Below are 19,688 nucleotides of genomic sequence, written 5' to 3' on the forward strand. Positions count from 1 at the left end.
TGACTTTGATTTATTGAAGTACAGAGGTGGACAGCCTTCAGATTCTGAGAAGCGCCTTACAAAGGCAAGGAGGTTACCGCACTGTGACTCAACCATTTCCTTATAGTTCTAGTTTTACAAAATTAATATTGTAAAATACAAGCAAGGGGCATATGTTCCAGTTCCTAGGGCCTGGGCCTCAGAGCCTCCAGCTGAGCCCAGAGCAGTGCCTAGAGGAAGGAGGTATTCCTGGAAGTTAGAAATACGCCGACGCCCCCTCCCAATAAAAAACTACCACCCCACCAAAGGGTCGCAGACGGTTCAGAAAGCAGAGAAGCTACTTCCACCGCTTTCCGTGGCTGTTTCCGCCTCCAATTTCACTTCCGGGGAGGGCACTTCCGGGCCCTCAGCTTCTAAGGGGCGGGAGTTAAAGAGGAGTCGGAAGTGGCACCAGTACTTCCGGTACGGAAAACTCGCTGCTGCGCGGACCTGGGTTGACAGGCGCGGTCTCTGCAAGTGGCTCTCAGCCCCTTCTCCTTCCTGCCTCACCTTCCAACTCGTTTGCCGCCGCCGTCCCACAGCCGCTGTCTCTGGAGTTGCCCCTTCCCCATGTTCCGGGGCAGGAGTCCGCAAAGCGAAGACCCGCCCGCCCCTTTCCCATCATGTCCGAACTGACTAAAGAGCTGATGGAGCTGGTGTGGGGCACCAAGAGCAGCCCCGGTCTCTCGGACACCATTTTCTGCCGCTGGACGCAAGGTACCCTGGCGGTTCTCTCTCACTTTCAGCCGCTGCTTCCTTTGCCCTGCGAGAGTCCGCCTGTGACGCCTCTCGCTCCAGCCCCTCGCGCGCCCGGCACTCTGTCCCAGTCGCCGTGCTCAGCGCTGAAGCTGGACTTTCTAGACACGCCCTGCCTTGCCTTGGTGGGGAGAGGTTGAGTAGGAGAAAGGTTACAGCTGCCACTAAACACCCGCAGCGCCTCTTCCATCCTCCGGGCTGCGCTTCGGCTGGGGAGGAGGAGGGGGTGGCCCCTTGCTGGGTTGCAGGGCGTGACACGGAAGGTGCACCCCGTGCCCTGGTGCCACTTTCTCAAGGGGGTGCTGTGGCCTTCCCCATCTTTACCCCCTAACAGAGCTCTCTATTGGTGGTGGTTGGTCTATTTTTGGTAAGAAGGAGGGAAGTCCACGGGAAAGTCCAAGTGGCTAATTCAAAAAGCAGTTTTTTATTTGTATTGTCATTATGTGGTAAGGTGTGGTACTCTGTGTGTAAACACTGTTGCTTGCTAAAAAGTGTACTCTTGGCCCAAAGTATCCCCGTTTTGGATATGGTTTATTATCTGTCACTGTTAAAAAAGGAATATGGATCATAGTACTTCCTCTATCGGTATACTTGTAACCCAGATAGGATTTTTACTTATATAAAGAGTCTTAGTACAAACAATAATGAAATAAAAGAAGCATTTATTGAATTCCTGCACCGTAACAGGCTGGGCGCTTTATACTGGTAACTATCCCTAATTCTTAAGTTTCGATAGGCAAACAACTGACACATTCCTAAAGGTGACTCAGGAAAGATGATGATGAGGTTAAAAGCATAACCTTGAGTCAGAAGGATCAATACTTTATGTATGTAAAACAATATTATTAAAACATCTGTTTAGAGAACATCTGTTCCCTAAATAGACTGGGGAGAATTTTGGCATAGTAAATATAAACCCCCATTTCAAAACGCGTGTCTTGTAAAAAAAATTCAAGATTTACGTAATCTCTCCTTCCCTCCCAGATATGTTTGTTTTAAGAGCTGGTAAAATTACAATTATCATGTATTATAAGTTGGGATATTTAGTCCCTCACTGTTGCTCTACAGATGAAAACAGTTAGTTATGAAGGTAAATGACTGGGCCAAACTTGCACAAATTGATAGAACTGGGAATGGATTCCAGGTCTGAATTCCTAATACACCTCTGTTTTTATTATCTTCCTTTGAGTTTCCAAACCCTACGTGTAATGACCTGGGCTCTTTTTTTCCACATTGAATTATGTCAGTTACCTAATCTTGGGCACCTTAGAGGGAGATTTTATTTCAACACTTCCCGCTTTGACTTACTTATTCTAATAGTAAACAGCTCTAAAATACTGTGAAAGACTAAGAAAAAATTTACTTCCATTGTAATCAGTTAACATTTATAAAACATTTTACAGAGTAGAATAAGATAATATTCAGCCCTGTTTATATTTATACTGTAATGCAAATGCAAGGAAGATTCAGGGCAGCAGTTCCAGTAATGGTTAAGAGCACAGGCTTTGGAATAGATTCAGGTTCATGCAATTTAACTTATTTAAGCCTCAGTTTCCTTCTCTGTAAAGTACGGATAATAGACCTTATAAAGTTGTTGTGAGGATTAAAGGCCATGTAAATAATTTAGGCGCTTAGCACACTATCTGACATATAGTGAACACTCAGTATATGGTAGCTCGTTTTATACTATTTTAAAAAATAATTTTATATTTATTTTAAGTTATTTTAATTGTAGACTAAGCCAAATTCACCCTTTGGCTTTTTCCCGACAATTACAATAAGTTGTTTATTTGATGGATAATCATTATTCTCAATAGGACTTTATAATGACTTATTAGAATGCTCTGCCACCTTTAATCATGCAGAAATTCTTTAACAGGATTAGTTCCGTCAGTACCATTTCAAAATAAAGGATTTCTTTCTTTCTTTCTTTTTTCGTTTATAGAGTGCAGTTAGTTATATTTTGAATATGTAACTCTTCAAGGCCTTACACTGATTGAGATTTTAAGGCAACCAAACATATATTTTTGAAGTTATCACCTCTGAATCAGAGGGGTCCTGTTATTGGTTTTGGTATGTTAACTGTTGTATTCATTTGTTTGTTCTTTGAGGCCATTGCTATATATTGCTGTGGCAGTCCTTTGGGATTGTGGGAATAGACACAAGACACTGCTTTGCTGCATTACTAATATGACATCAACTCTGGCTTTATTTCATAGTCTGTGACTGTCTCCAATTGACAACTGCAGTCTCATTAGTCTTCTGGAAGCAAGATACAGGTGTAAGATGTTTGGCGTGAATATTTATGCAATTATATCTAGAGATATTTCATCTATGAAATTATATTGATTGACCAACTTAAATTCTTTTGATATGGTTGTTAAAACAATAAGCTGCAGGAGTGGCACATAGTTGTTTTTAATTGGCTTGACATTTTTAGATAATTCTCTTCTACAAATCCTGTTCGTTTTAAAAAAATGTGGGGTGTTTTTCTTTTTCTTTTTTTGGGCAGTTTTAATTTTAAAGGCAATAAGCCATGTAATTTAAGGGCTTAAAGTTGGCAGGGTTTTATTTTAACTTGAAAATTTATTCTCCTCTCTGCTTCCCTCCTGCTCAATTGCCTATAGTACTTTTTAAAGAATAGCATATAATTTTCACTTCCTTAGCTCATTAGCACTATTTATCCTCTCCCTTCCCACAAACTACACCAGTATTCCAAGCTCTTACAGTTGAGAGTCAGTAGGGTGGGAGGGAAGACAAACAGTAAACATAATGTAGCATAAATTACACATGTACAATAAATAGTTTGAAGATGAGGAGATATGGAGTTCTGGGTGGGGTGTCCTGGGCAGGCCTTATTTTAAGATGAGATTTGAGCAAACACTTGGAGTCACTCTGCTAGTCATGCAGAAGTCGGAAGAAAGAGTGCTCCAGGCAGAACAAATGGTAGTTACAAAACACTTCACACAAACTACGCTTGGTCTGTTCCAGCAACAAGAAGGAAGTTAGTGTGGCAAGAGAGGGAATAAAGGAAAAGGAGAATAATAAAAGATGATATAAGAAATAAAATGGCCCAAATCATGTAAAACTTTCTAGCCTATTAGAAGGACTTTCGCTCATCTTGTACATGAAACGGGGGTCCTTCGAAGGTTTGGAGCAAAGGAGAGATACCACCTGGCAAGCTTTTAAAGGATTGATCTGCCTGCTGTATTTGAGGATAGACTGTAGTGGATTGGGACGACAAGATCAGAGAAGAGACAATTGCAGCAATCCAGGGGAGAAAAGATGCCATCCTGGACCAGAGTAGTGGCACTGGAGATGGTAAGAAGCGGGCAGACTGACCATAACCTAACAGAACCAAAATAAGAATCAGCTAGACCTGACAGAAGTAGTATTTCTTGTATAAATAAAAACATTTTGAGTTATTTTGAATTTATTTTCTTTTCAATATTGATTGCTTAGCTCAGTGTTTGGCAAACTTCTCTAAAGGGTGAGTGGCCTTTTTATTGCCTCTCAGCTCATCAATGCTATTGCAGCAAAAGCAGCCATAGTTAGTATGGGTGTGGCTGCATTCCAAAACATGAAAGCAGATGAGGGTTGTAGTTTGCTGACGCCTGATGGAGAGTGTAAACTCTTAGAAGCCATTTTTCATTCTTCCAATTATTTTCCTTCTTCCAGTTATTTTATTGTTTCTCCTAAAGACTAGTCAGAAAGAGAGATATTTATTTTCACTATTTGTAGCAGTGCAGTGGGTGGATTTTTTTTTTTCTCTTTCCCCAGGGGAAGAGGGGCGTGTAGGTGTAGTTGATTGAAACTAGAGTTTTGGGCTTTCAGTGTAGCACAATTTTTGTTACATAATATGAAAAAAAAATGAGATTTAACAAATAACTTAGGAAAAAGGAAGGATCCATTAAAATATAAATATAAAATATATTAAGAGTTAATACACTTGGGTTAATTTAAGGTTTAAAGGCATGTTTGGGTATTTATTTTAATGTGATTTACTATTCTATCAAAGTAATAAAATGATACACCAGCATCATTAATTTTTCTTCCAAAGTGAAGTTAATACTGTGGATCACATCGTTTCAAATTTTTTTTGTTTTTGGAAGGTTTTAACATTCTCTTATGTAGGTTTTTCCTTTCTTCAGCATACCTAAATTATGATTTGCATAACAGCCAATATTTTGTAATTCGTAATTGGTAAGCATATACGACAAAATTAATTCCTTAGTACTTTGAATATATAATTTGTTTTTTCAAATACTTCAAAGTGTCTATCATAATATATTTATACTATATTTTACAGCTTTTGAAAATCTTACCTAATCTTTGCAACATCCCTGAAAGATAACAAAGAATAAATGTAGTTATCCTCATTTTTTAAGATGAAAGGTCCAGTTGAGATATTTGACTCAGCCTGGATGTCAAACTAAGTCTTTCTATAGCCTTGTTTACATGGAAGACTAGAATTGTAGAAGCTATAGTTGTCAAAATGGTGTGCATAATGTGTGTGTATAAATATATATAGTAAGTAATATGAAAACAAGAAATTGAAAAATTGCGATGAGGTTCATGGCTCAGGTTTACCCTGGTTCTGAGCTATAAAATGTGAAAATGAGAAAGACTTTTCTGTGATCTCTGGTACTGTGTAATGTGATATGAAATTGTATACGTAGGATTAGGTGTTTTAAGATGGATAGTTTCAGACCTAATCAGGAAAAACAGCCATTTACGGTAAGTTAAGTCCTTCTAAAACTAGGAAATAATTGAGTATGAGAACTCTTGACAAGAAAAGTAATGCTGTGTCCTAAGGAATTCAAACTTAAGTAAAACCTTATTATAGAAAGAGAAGTCTCCTTAGCATAGTCCTGTTTTAGGATAGAATACTTAATTTTCATTTAGCTGACTTTATTTCATTTTGGCTCTAATAGCCTTTGTCCATTATCACTTAACACACTGAAACATGTATATTGGAATTAAACAGAAATTGGTATGAAGCATAACTGCTTAGAATTCTCTCCATGGGTTTTTAATATTCAGAGTGCAAAAGCAACTCACTATAATGCAGTTCCAACTAAAAGCCCCACCCATGGATAATTGGGTTATGTTATTTAAATTTTTAAGGAAGGCAAGATCCATTACTAATTCAAACTTTAATTTCATGCACGAAAAGTTTAGCAGATCTTAATTTCACCTCTGCACTTGGGTACAACACTAGGGGCCCTTTCCTCATTCTCAGTAGGAGAAGAGCTGGCCAAACAGTGAAGATTTCATCTCTTCTTCCTCGGTTGGACCTTAAATTTGGTTGTTTTAACATAACCAGAAACCTTAGTTGTCACTTTCCTTATTAACTTTGTTCCATGCATCTTCTCTATTCCAGTTCTCCATTTGTCCTATTTTTGATCTCCCAGGCTGCTATGTATTGCTGGAGAAAATTGTGTCCAGCACCAATACTTAAGTCTTAGCTGAGCTCTTGGTGCTTCTGTTAGTTCTTTCCTTATGTTTTTCGGAATTAACACTTTCCTCAATTCTGTACCTTTCTCATTCCTCTCACTCTCAATATGTAACACCTCTTCACTTTTTCATTTTTGCTCATATGTTTAACTTAAAAGTCTTCCAAATTTACTTCTTCTCCTAAGCCGGTGGCTCTCAAGTTTTTGGAACTCAGGTCCCCATTACAGTGTTAAAAATTGTTGAGGGCTTCAATATGAAAAAGTTAAAACTTAGTGAGACTTTGGCATTGTTTTACATTATCATATTGGAAGACAGCTGGATTCCCACATATGCTTCTCCAGTCTGTGGCAATATATTGTTTTGGTTGAAGTGGATGCAGAAAATCTGGCCTCACATATGTAATTGGAAAAGGTATAAGAAGTATGGTAGTAGCCTTTTTGGATAATTACACGTAATCTTTAATACCACACCAAAACTTGACACATCAGAGTATTGTAGAGATTAGTTGCAATACGAAATCTAAAACTGAATCACATAACTTTTCATCCTCTGTTAAATTGAAATCTTTTGGTCTGTCTTGCAGTTCAAGTGGATCTCTTACCTGTGCATTAATTTGTAACAGTATGCATCAGTGATTTGGAAATTATTGGTCTACTGACAGTCTTCCAAATGTTGATGTATGTCATGATAACCACACTAGAAGTCACGTTTGTTTCTGTTACCAGTGAGCTCATCAGAACAATCTGTAAGCACTGAGAAGCTGTCAGACTCACAGTGGTGGACACAAGTTTTCCAAGTTACTGCTTGAAAGCTGGAAATTTTATCACTGGCTATTTTCCTTGAAATGTCAAACTCACTTATTTCTGAGAAAATGTCAGCCAGATACTCAAGTCTGAATAATTGTAGCTTATTGGTAGTTATACTAGGTAAAAGTAACACTCCATTAAAAAAAAAAAAAAAAAAAGTAGCTAGTTCAGCTTGCAATTAAAAAAAAAAAATTACACATATACTTTTCCTTGAGATAACTTTTGAGCATCATACCCAGTATGTAGCAGAAGTGCTTTATGGGTAGCTTCCATTTTGTTCCACAGAATATATTTTTAAAAAGACACTGTATTCAAGATCAAGATGTAATAAAATTAGTAGTTTTGACTGCAGCAGTAAGTGTGTTCTTAAATTGGCTCTGTATGGGGGTGTTTTTTAGGACAGTGACCAGTAGGACAGCTTGATGTTACTGTGTTGATTTGTGCTAAGGAACCGGCAATGTAATCCACCATAGCTTTTGTACCATCACTGTGAATGTCAACACAGCGAAATGGGCAAATCATGTCTTAGTTTTATCATTTAAATAATTGTGCTTTGGGAGGCCGAGACGGGCGGATCACGAGGTCAGGAGATCGAGACCATCCTGGCGAACAGGCTGAAACCCCGTCTCTACTAAAAAAAAAAAAAATACAAAAAAACTAGCTGGGCGAGGTGGCAGGCGCCTGTAGTCCCAGCCACTCAGGAGGCTGAGGCAGGAGAATGGCATGAACCCGGGAGGCGGAGCTTGCAGTGAGCTGAGATCCGGCCACTGCACTCCAGCCTGGGTGACAGAGAGAGACTCCGTCTCAAAAAAAAAAAAAAAAAATTGTAACCTCCAGTGGGCCTCCTGAAGGGTCTCTAAGACTTCCAGAGGTATCTGTGGACCACCTTTAAAAGTCTTTCTCAGCTCTTTTTCAGGACTTGGAGACCTTAAACTTCCTCTTTTCCATATAATCGTTCGTTCCCTTTTCTAAGTCATGCCTTTCAGCCTACAAAGTAATAATTCTTTATCCAACTACCCTTCAAGCTATCATTCTTTTTCCCTTCCGCCAAACTTGGATATAGTTGTCTGTTGGTGTCTGAGGGGTAGTGGGTTCAAGGACCCCCCTGCAGATACCAAAATCCATAGACGCTCTGCAGTATTTGCATATAACCTACACACAACTTCCCCTATGCTTTAAATCATCTCTAGATTACTTACAATACCTAATACAATGTAAATGCTATGTAAATAGTTATTACATTGTATTGTTTAGGGAATGATATGAAAAAGTCTGTAAATGTTTAAGACAGACCCAACCATCCTTTTTTTTAATCACCCTCAAATATTTTCCATTTGTGTTTGGTTGAATTTGTGGTCACCAAACCTATGGATATGCACGGCCAACTGTAGTTTGCTTTTACTATTTCTCTTTCTAATCCGAATTACACTTCAACCTTTAAAATTTGGCTACTCTTCCCAGTGCTGTAAATTTATGTTTTTAGTATCCCAGTGACATGCTTAATCTAGTATTTTAATTTATATCTTTATTCAGCAGTGTTTGTCATAGTTGACTACTCTTTGCTTCTGATTTTTCCTTTCTAAGAGCTCAGTTAATGTGCTTCTCTCTTATCCTTCTAATTTTTGTCAGTCTTCTTTGCCGACTCAGCCTCTGCTCACTTTTTAATGTTCCCAGCTTCATTATTTTTGTTCTACAGGTTCTCATGCACTTTAACTGACATGTTTAAGATGATTGAAATTGCTGCCTCTAATCCTGAGTCCTGCCCTGAGCTACACACTTACATCTCCGATTTCTAAACGTTGCCAAATGGTTATCTCACATTTTTGAGACTGAACTTGGAATTCCTAGAAACAAACACCGCCATTATCTTCCCTGCCAAAACATCAACAGGCATTAATTGAGCAATAGCTATACAACGTACTGTGGGAAAACAGTGATCAGTAACACAGATACAACACCGGTCAGGCAAGGCAGATGATTAACAGGTAAACAAACAATAACTACAGATTATGATAAGTACTGGTTGTGCTGGGGGATGACGGGAGAGACTACTTAGATAGGTTTGTAAGGAAATATCCCTCTGAGGAATTAACACCTAAAGTGAGACCTGACAAATAAGGATTTATCTATATGGAGAATAGAGGAAAGAGCATTTTCATGTAGAGAGAACAGTAAGCATCGAGGCTACAGGTAAAGTCTCTGGGATGTTCTGAGGACCTAAGGTCACAGCAGATAATGACTGTAAGTGTAAACAGAGTCAGCTGGATTGATAGTTCATACAGTGTCTCCCAGACCACAAACAGGAGTTTGGGTTTTATTTTAATTGCAATGAGAAGCCATTGAAATGTTTTAAGCAGGCTGTGTCAAAATCTGATTTCCATTTCTAAAATATTCTTCTGGCAACTATGGTGAATACTTGGGGACTGGACAGGAGGGAGGAAGGAATAGGGAGACATGGTTGGAAACTCTTGACAGTATTTAAGGTCAAAGATTATAGTGCTTTGAACTATAAGGTGGACTGGAGATGGGATGGAAATGAACATGTTCAAGATATGTTTTGAAGCCTTGAAGCAGGAAGACCTTATCTTAGGGTGAAACCTAAAGATAAGTTTGAGTTTTCCAGAGAAATGGTTAGCAGGTGTTTCAAGCAGAAGAAACATCATGTACAAAGGGTAAGAGACAGAGTCTGAAAGGAAGAATGGCAAAGGGTGAAGAGGGAGATGCAGGCAGAAGCCAGATTATACAGGACCATGTTAAGGGACTTAGACTCTGTCTGTTTCTGGAGTTTCTAATCTGGGCTGTATTTGGGAATTACGTGGTTATAACCAGTAATGGAATTTCTGAGAGTAGATGAGATTACTCAGGAAGAATGCATAGAATGAAATGAGCATAGATCCTAAAGCCAAGACCTGGGGAACATTAGCACTTAAAAGCAGTGATCATGGAGACAGAAGAACTAGAAAAGCAAAACTTGGAATGAAAAGCCAAGGGACAAAGGTTTCTCAGGTTTGTGGTCAGCATTTCAGGTTGATTCTTTGGGAGATTAAATAAGATAAGACTTGGGAACTAGCCTGTACTGGTCACTGATGAACTTGGGTGAGAATGAGTTTGGTTCACTCATGGGTTGAAAACCAGATTAGTGAGGGTTAAGTAAATAGGTAAGAAAATTGAGACAGGGTATATATAGATGACTGGCTGGGCTTTGGGAGGACAAGAATGATGGAGTGCTGGTTGGAGTTTTTGGTGGAATCTTAAGGTTTTGTTTTAATATGTGAGTTAAATGTTTATATGCTTTCTGGAAGAAATTGAAGATAAAGAGAGGAGGTGGGATGGAATGGCACCCTCTCCTTTGCTCTCATCTGGTGTCTCAAGCTAGAAACTTCATAAACAGCTCTAATTTCTTTTGTACCAAGACATTGCCCTACTTAAACATACTAAATAAATCTTATTTTTACCTCAGAAATATTACTTGAATATACTTTCTCTTCTCCACGTAATGTTGCTTTCATTAGGTCAGCAGCATCTCTATAGGGATGTTGAAACAACTTCTTCCTGGTTCTGTTCCTTTAAAAAAGGAAAAAGAAAAAAAAGAAAAAAGCCCAGTAAGATGATATTACTGTTTTACTGAAAGATCTCTGCTGGTTAAGTCCTGGTTCTTTGGCCCTTTGGCCCTTTGCAATATTAACCACTTGTCATCTTTCCTGCCGCCCATTTGCTGGCAACTCCATCCTACCCCCATGCTACCCTTTAGCTATGTTAAATTTTCTCTGATTTATACACATTCCCTCCTCTTGGAAAACCTTTTTTCTTTAATTAAGGTATTTTCTGTAGCTGAATTTTATTCATTCACCTTTGCCTCTCTGGCAAATTGCTGTTCAAGATAAGCCTGGAAGTTACCTGTTATGATAGACTAGAGCATGCCTTTCTGTGTCCACAATACTCTGCATTCTTCTGCTACAACATTCGTTTATTCCTTTATTTTAGTAATTATCTGTTTGTATGTCTCTCTTCACCTGGACTAGTGGCTCCTCCAGACCAGAGACTGTGTCATCCAGGCATATATCCTAGATGTTTGGCGTAATATCAGATGTTCATTAACGTGAAGTGATTTGGCTGAATGACTGAATAGTAACAATTAACGGAATTTATAGATTCTTAGCATTTTGGAATTGGGATTGATTATTTTAATGAGAACACTGAGGCCTAAGCAGGTGAAATGATCTTCAAAGGGTTATCCAGATGGTCACTGGGTTCTCCCAACTTCTCACCTAGGGCCCTCTGAAGAACTTCCACTAGTTGCTATCAGTCAATGCTGGTTAGGTAATATTTAAATTAAGGTGGAGCCAATATAAACACATGTACTGTCTATGATGCCATTGTGTTGCTCTGTCGCCCAGGCTGGAGTGCAGTGGCGCGATCTCGGCTCACTGCAAGCTCCGCCTCCTGGGTTCACGCCATTCTCCTGCCTCAGCCTACCAAGTAGCTGGGACTACAGGTGTCCACCACCATGCCCAGCTAATTTTTTGTATTTTTAGTAGAGATGAGGTTTCATCATGTTAGCCAGGATGGTCTCAATCTCCTGACCTCATGATCCGCCTGCCTTGGCCTCCCAAAGTGCTGGGATTACAGACATGAGCCATCTTGGCCGATGCCATTTAATTTTTAGCTTATAGAATGTGAGTGAAAGATTGAAATGATACAATGATATGGTATTTAAAGAGTTCTAAAAATTGTTTGAATTTAGTAGATTAACTAGTCCTCCTCAGATGAAAAGTCAGATTTAGTGTCATTTTACTAAAGTCCATACTTTATCCTCCTAGAGGAGTTCCTGGGTGCAAAATTGTGTGGGTATATGTACTCTTAACGTACATTTTGGGGTAGGGGAGCATAGGTTCTATTGATTTTTTTTTCAAAAGGTTCCTTAATCTACATCTCATGACTTGAAGGTATTTTGCTGTTGTGATAAGTGATGGTTCTCAAAGCAAAGTACATGAAAGATTCTTTTAGCTGCTACTTGAATTATATTTTTAATCTTTACTACTTGCTTTCATTTTTAGGGTTTGTGTTTAGTGAATCAGAGGGATCTGCATTAGAACAGTTTGAAGGTGGCCCCTGTGCTGTTATTGCACCTGTTCAGGTAACATAGACTCCTTTACCAACTCCTTAGAGGGACATGTTGAAATCTTTCATACTTGTTGTTTTTTAATGTCTGTACTCCATATAGTAATTATGAGACATGATCAGTTAACTCTTAAATTTTGCTCTTGTAAATTACAATAAATATCCAAAACAAAAATGAATTCAGAATATTGATGAGTTGCACAACACTAGCCTTTTGACTATATTTTCAAGGAAAGATAATAGGTGTTTCATGACTTTGAGAAAATTAGGAAGTTTCTTGACATCTTTAATATAGAGATCCTATTAAGTAATAACATGTTATACTTTAGATAGGTACAATTGCTGTAATTGTACTATTTTCATTTGTTCAGTCTATAAAAGTTATTTTCTTAAAGTTGAAGATGATTTCATATTTTTATAGCCTATAACTTTTTCAAATTTGAAATAAGTTGGCAGCTTATACTATTTTATGCTATAACTTTGACTTTTCTGATTGAAATTTATAACAACTGATTTCAAACAATTTCAAAAACCAAATGTTTTTCTTTGCACAAAACATAGGATTTATCAAAATGTCTTTATTTGATTTGGAATCTTGATGTGTTACATTGTTTGAATTTCAAAGGCTGATTCACTATAAACTGTTAAACTGTTAAAACTAAGAATTGAATTCTCAGTTTACTGCAATACTGATGTCTGTGAATGACAGTGTAACTTTAGAACTGTTATAAAAGAACTGTTATGAAAATTACAGCTAATTTATTGTTTTAACCATTATGTTTTGAAAATATATATTTAATGTGGCATTTATTATTCTTTGGGTATAAAGAATGCATTCTGGCTGGGTGCAGTGGTTCACGCCTGTCATCCCAGCACTTTGGGAGGCTGAGGTGGGTGGATCACAAGGTCAGGAGATCCAGACCATCCTAGCTGACATGGTGAAACCCCATCTCTACTAAAAATCCAAAAAATTAGCCGGACGTGGTGGCAGGCGTACGTAGTCCCAGCTTCTTGGGAGGCTGAGGCAGGAGAATGGCGTGAACCCGGGAGGCGGAGCTTGCAGTGAGCCGAGATTGTGCCACTGCACTCCCCTGGGTGAAAAAGCACACTCTGTCTCAAAAAAAAAAAAAATGCATTGTTAAACTGTTGGCTACAAAGTAAATTGTTTCTCAGAAGTTATACTCCATATATTTACATTGCTAAAAATACATTTTTGTAAAGAGAAAAATTATGGTTGATTCGAAAATATATCTTTTATAGACCTTTTTTTTTTTTTTTTTTGCATTAGGAGAATTTTTTTAAAATGAAGAAAAATTTGAATGTCCGAATCTTGCCTTGGAATTATGGAAAGTGAAGAATGAAATTTAACTATAAATTAGCAATTATACCTGTTGTACTGAATAACTGAAACAAATTTTGGTTATTTGTAGGAATGTTATCTGAATTTGAAGATTCCTTTGTTGTGTCCATATGTAAATTAGATTATATAAATACTGCCCCTCTTAATCCGTAATAGCAAGGTTTTTATTGCAAGTAGTGCATGAATATAGTTAAATGGAGGGTATACCACAGGAGTTTCCTGTTTTGTAAAATACAGTATATTTCAGTAGTGGTAGTTATTTTTGCAAGTGGGGTGCTATGCAGTAATGGTTATATTCAAAGTCCTGAACCTACTTTCCTGTATCTTTGAGGTAGTAATTAAGTTTAAGAATCATGGCCGGGCCACCACGGCTCACGTTTGTAATCCCAGCACTTTGGGAGGCTGAGGCAGGTGGATCACCTGAGGTCAGGAGTTCGAGACCAGCCTGGCCAACGTGGTAAAACCCCATCTCTACTAAAAATACAGAAATTAGCTGGGTGTGGTGGCAGGCGCCTGTAATCCCAGCTACTCGGGAGGCTGATGCAGGAGAATCACTTGAAACCAGAAGCTGGAGGTTGCAGTGAGCCGAGATCATGCCACTGTACTCCAGCCTAGGCAAAAGAGTGAAATTCCATCTCAGAAAAAAAAAAAAAAGAATCACATAGGCCAGGCACAGTGGCTCACACCTGTAATCCTAGCACTTTGGGAGGCTGAGGCAGGAGCATTGCTTAAGGCCAGGAGTTCAAAACCAGGCTGGGCAACATAGTGACAGCCCTGTTCTTAAAAAAAAAAAAAAGAAAAAATTAGCTGGGCATGGTGGTGCACACTTGTAGTCCTAGCTACTCAAGAGGCTCAAAGGAAAGGGTCTAAGCTCAGGAGTTCAGGGCTGCAGTGAGCTATGATCATGCCACTGCCCTCCAGCTTGAGCAATAGAGCGAGACCCCATTTCTAAAAAGGAAAAAAAAAGAGTCACGTAAAGTTTTATTTATTTACTTATTTTATTTTATTATTATTTTTTTTTGAGATGCAGTTTTACTCTTGTTGCCCAGGGTGGAGTGCAATGATGCAATCTCGGCTCTCCCAGGTTCAAGTGATTCTCCTGCCTCAGCCTCCCGAGTAGCTGGGACGCACCACCACACCAGGCAAATTTTTTTGTTTTTTTTTGTTTTTTGTTTTTGAGATGCAGTCTCGCTTTTTCTCCCGGGCTGGAGTGCAGTGGCGCGATCTCGGCTCACGGCAAGCTCCTCCTCCTGGGTTCACGCCATTCTCCTGCCTCAGCCTACCTAGTAGCTGGGACTACAGGTGCCCGCCACCACGCCTGGCTAATTTTTGTATTTTGTAGAGATGGAGTGTCACCGTGTTAGCCAGGATGGTCTCGATCTCCTAACCTCGTGATCCACCCGCCTTGGCCTCCCAAAATGCTGGGATTACAGGTGTGAGCCACCGCGCCAGGCCACACCCAGCTAATTTTTGTATTTTTAGTAGAGATGGGGTTTTTCCATGTTGGCCAGGCTGGTCTCAACCTCCTGACCTCAGGTGCTCCACCCGCCTTGGCCTCCCAAAGTGCTGGGATTACAGGCATAAGCGACCGCGCCTGGCCGAGTCACGTACGCTTTGTGAAGAATTTTGTGTGTATTAATATTTCAGTTTAAAAGTCAAAACTAAGTTATTAAAGATGACTAGAAGTGAGCAAGTACATATATTAAAACTTTTTTAGCGTATAAAAATTAGAGCATAATACCTTTTAAAAAGAATAGGCAAAATAATGGAACCAAATAGCTAATATAATCATAGACCTCATTACCTGTAACAATTTACCCAGAATTTATCACACCAGGAATAAAGAAGGAACTAAGATCAGTGGTGAAATAAAATAAAGTTTGATAAATCCCATCCAGATGACTTGTTAGCACTTTGAGGGGAAGATAAGTTTAGATCATTTTGTACCATATATCAAATATATTTTTGGAATAATATTTAACCATAAGAAAACTTAATTTATCATCAACACTCTAAGAGAAACAGTGACTTCCAAACTAATAAATATTTTCATTAAATATTAGCAATAAAGGGATATTGTCTTTCTTACATAAATAACTTGTAGAAGTTAATTAGAAAAACACTAAGATTCAGGGGTGAAATGGGCATAGATGTGCAGTTGTAACAGGTGGAATGATGCTTTACGGCCAAAGAATCAGGATGCTCACCCTCACTAGGAAGCCAGAAAAGTAAAAATAAAACTGTAACTAGATTCTATTTCTTACTTTTTCTCATCTTTAAAAATAAAATTACAAATGCCAGTGCATGTAAGGGTGGGACGATGCTGGCACACTCATATACTGCCATATATTACAAATTTGTACTTTGATTTTGGGAAGGAATTTTAAGCTATAATTGGAACCATGACAATGCAGATTCTGATGCAATAGTTGTGTTTCTGTGAATCTTTTCTAAAGAAATACTTAATATGGAAAAAGTTGTATTTAAGAAGGAGCTTATATATTAAAGTAGTAAAAAAATTACAAGGAATGTGATGCGCGATAGTGTAATTTAATAAGTAAATTTTGATAAATAGCTTGATAGACAAGTAGTGATTAAGAATTATACTTATGAATTCTGTAGAAAAACAGAAAATACATTCATATGCCCATTATGATTCACTTGTAATAAAATTAAAACTAGGTATTAAAAAACATGAGAAGGAAGTATGTCAGAATGCTAACAGCAGTTATATTGGCAGTGAAATAATGAATCTCCCCATCTCACTTCTAAAATGTTGTGATGTAGTTATACTGTTGCACTTGATGGTTGTTGCCATTTTGGGGAAAAATCAGAAGCACTTGATTACAGTATTTGTAGACTTTATGCCTATGTAAATGGAATATTACTTAATTTTTTGTTGTAATACCTTGAATTGTTTATTGGTGCCAGGTACTGTGCTAAGTGCATTACATAGATTTTCTCGTATAATCCTCACTGTAACCTTTTAAAGTTTGTACAGTTATTTTTAGTTAGTAATAGTGGAGCCAGGATTCAAACCTAAGTTTGCCTGATTAAAAAGCAGTCTTCCTAATCTGTACACTAATACTTTCAAACACAGGTGAGGAAAAGTCATCATTGTAACCTGTTTTTCTTGGACCTGCCCTCTAGAGATTCAGATAGAGTAGGTGGAGCCCAAGAATCTGCAGTTTAAACAAGTCAGGTAACTGGGATGTATCTACTGTTGAACTACAGTTTGAGAAGGAGACACTTCCCTATGCAGCTTTTTATCAAATAGCCAATGTAACATCATTGACTCGCTTAAGGGGAAGTTTAGAAATCCATTTGTCTTTTCTTCTGAATCTTGTAGCTTTTTTAGTTAATCTTGAGCTCCCGATAATAAAGTGGTGACTGTAAAGGTGTTACTTTTGTGTCACAGATGAAGGCTAAGGGAACAGAACCACTTTTATATTTAGATTTCTTTTACCTGGAGGAATCTAAATGAAATGTAGACTTGTTCCTGTTCTACAGGGCTTTCACTTTGTGAATAGAGGAGTAAGTTTCTGTGCTTTTCAGTTATTCTGTTATGTGAGTGAGTTCTTCTACTTGTCAGAAAATATGTACTGTGGAAGAAAAAGAATTTTATGAATCTAGAATCAAGTTTATAGTAGTATACTCTGAATAAATAACTCTGCACAGTTTCTGTCAAATGTGAGGGGAACCCATTTGGTATCTTTACAGAACTAGTCAAAAGATTAGAAAGGCGATACAAATGATTTTTTTCCATTTTAAAATTGAAGAATGATATGTATGGTTATAATGCATTTCACTAATTATTGCTTCAATTGTGTGAAGGCATTTCTTTTGAAGAAGCTCCTGTTTTCTTCTGAGAAGTCTTCTTGGCGGGATTGTTCAGGTATGATAGCTGTCTTTTAAAAACTTTTGCTTCATCCTCTGCTTTAATAGAGATGATCTATGCAGGATTCATTGGCAATAGTTTAATTACAATTATCTGAGAAAATTAAGTATCAATGGGATTTTTTTTTTCCTAAGGTTTCCTTTTAAAATGTTTTAGAAAGTGTCATGAACAGTGACTTCATATTTCCAAATTTGGTTTTCTAACTGGGTGTTATAAGACATGATGGTATAATTAAGGGAAAAACCTTTGGCTTCTTGCTAAAACATGGTGCATTTCCTAGAACTGTTAGGTGGCAGCATACAATAAAGAATAGTCATTTTTCTTTTTTGGTCTTACTTAGCTGTGGGCAATACCTCAGAATTATCATTATATTCCTGCATGTTTTAGTATAATGCCTTACACAATGCAAATACTGCAAATAATTTTGGATGAAGTTGCAAATGAAGCTGTCATAGCTTCTGTAACATGAGCTTCTGTACCCAGAGAGATGTGATGCTACCTTATAATAAGAATTTGCATTCCACGTGACAGTTTACAAAGATCTTTCCTTCACGTACACAATTTCCTGTGAACCTCACAATACCTTCTGGAAGAAAGTAGGACAATTACAATCCCAGTTTTGTATCTAAGGATGTAACGGCTTACATTCCAAACCATGACTATAGAATCTACTAATGATTTTGAATTTAAGAGGTAAGATATCACTTCCATAAGTTTTAAATTAATAGGTGAAATAGAAAAAAAAATTTTAGTAGAGAAGAAACTATTTGAGATACTATTGTTGAACTTTTAATAAAATTTATACTGTTTCTTACATAGAACTATATTCACTTTGATAAAATATTTGTAAAGCGTTGTCATAAGTGTCATAAATACTGTGGTGATTATAAGGTGAACAACATCGTTCCTGCCTTTAAAGAACTGTTAATCCATTAGGAGAGATAGAAACCTCCTTACATCATACAATTTTTGAAAGCTTCAGAAAGTGATACTACTTCTTGAGAGTAATACTGCTTGAAAAGAGAGTGCGGCTAAGGTTCAGAGAGAGATGGTCTGAGCATTTGCGCTATTTTCTGTCAAATCTGTATTCTAACCACTGGCGTCTGCTGATGTAATGCATTGTGGTAACATAGGTGCTGACAGTATCTCATCTCACTATTATCCCTTTGGGACAGGGTGATCCAGGACTTGAGACTAATTCAGAAGTGAGGGGAGAAAATAGAGTTCTCAACAGGCCGTTCCATTGTGCTCAGTTCTGCAGTAAAGGAAACCTCATGGCTTAAATGCTGCAGTTGCTAAAGGTTTAAGAAAGTGATGATCAGTGTCAGATTGTGATTTTCATAATGTTTAATTCTGCATTTTTCAGGATTCTTTTTCTACTTGATGGTTTTATTTGGATGGCTTTATTTAAAGTGATATTTCAATCCACAAACACATTGTTTTTCTAAAACATAATTTAACATCTATTTAGAGATTTTTTCCCTGTTTTTAAAATGCTTGATTTTCATCAACACATTCTTACTATTGTTATTCATGGCAGAATTTTTTTTTTCTCAGAGGAAACCGTTATAACTTATGCTTTGGTTATTTTTAGAGGAAGAACAGAAGGAACTCCTTTGTCATACCTTGTGTGATATTTTAGAAAGTGCTTGTTGTGACCACTCTGGATCATACTGCTTGGTTTCATGGTTAAGAGGAAAGACAACTGAGGAAACTGCTAGTATTTCTGGGAGTCCTGCAGAGTCTAGTTGCCAAGTGGAACATTCTTGTAAGATACATCTTTATTTCCTGAAGTTTTTTTCTTATTCCTTTGTTTTAATGAATCTATTGAATATTTTGAATAAAACATTACATTTTCATAACATGTATTCTTTTCTAGCGTAAGCTTAATTACTGAGCCTTAATATTTTTTATTTCCATTTCATTTATTTTAATTACCAGAAGATATTACTTTTTTGCAAAAAAATGCATCTCTTAAAATAAACTTTTTAAAGTGTTCTGGTTAACTTCTGCTTGATAATAATCTCTTTTGAGCTTTAGAACTCTTATTTAGAAATAATGATATACTTCAGTTTCAGATGCCTTAATGTTTGCTTTGGTATTGCAAAAAAAGTTTTTTTTGACATCAGAAAATTTCGTAAATTTATCTTTACTTGCTTTCCAGAGCAAAGATGGGGACATTTCTCTTCGTTGCAAGCTGTTGCTTTTCCTTCTGAATTATTTGGATTATTTTTATACATATAGATTATTTTAAGGCAATTTTAGTTATGCC

At 37.5% G+C, this 19,688-nt stretch overlaps 1 protein-coding gene across 2 annotated transcripts in view; it reads left to right on the forward strand.

Annotated features, from left to right (window-relative positions):
• Positions 1 to 408: 408 nt before the first annotated feature.
• MINDY3 (MINDY lysine 48 deubiquitinase 3) overlaps positions 409 to 19,688 on the forward strand; it is an 82,036-nt gene continuing 62,756 nt past the window's right edge. Inside the window, exons 1-4 of one of the 2 annotated variants that reach the window (XM_025396470.1) lie at positions 409 to 735; positions 12,095 to 12,174; positions 17,353 to 17,413; positions 19,011 to 19,184. Coding sequence is in view for 1 of the 2 variants with exons in the window: in XM_025396469.1 (XP_025252254.1) it covers positions 642 to 735; positions 12,095 to 12,174; positions 17,353 to 17,413; positions 19,011 to 19,184 (409 nt within the window). In the remaining variant the exon portion in view is untranslated. The remainder of the gene's footprint in view (positions 736 to 12,094; positions 12,175 to 17,352; positions 17,414 to 19,010; positions 19,185 to 19,688) is intronic. The other variant, XM_025396469.1, reaches the window with a different exon arrangement.

The sequence above is a fragment of the Theropithecus gelada genome, chromosome 9 (genome assembly GCF_003255815.1).
Source record: "Theropithecus gelada isolate Dixy chromosome 9, Tgel_1.0, whole genome shotgun sequence".
Classification (NCBI taxonomy): Eukaryota; Metazoa; Chordata; class Mammalia; order Primates; family Cercopithecidae; genus Theropithecus; species Theropithecus gelada.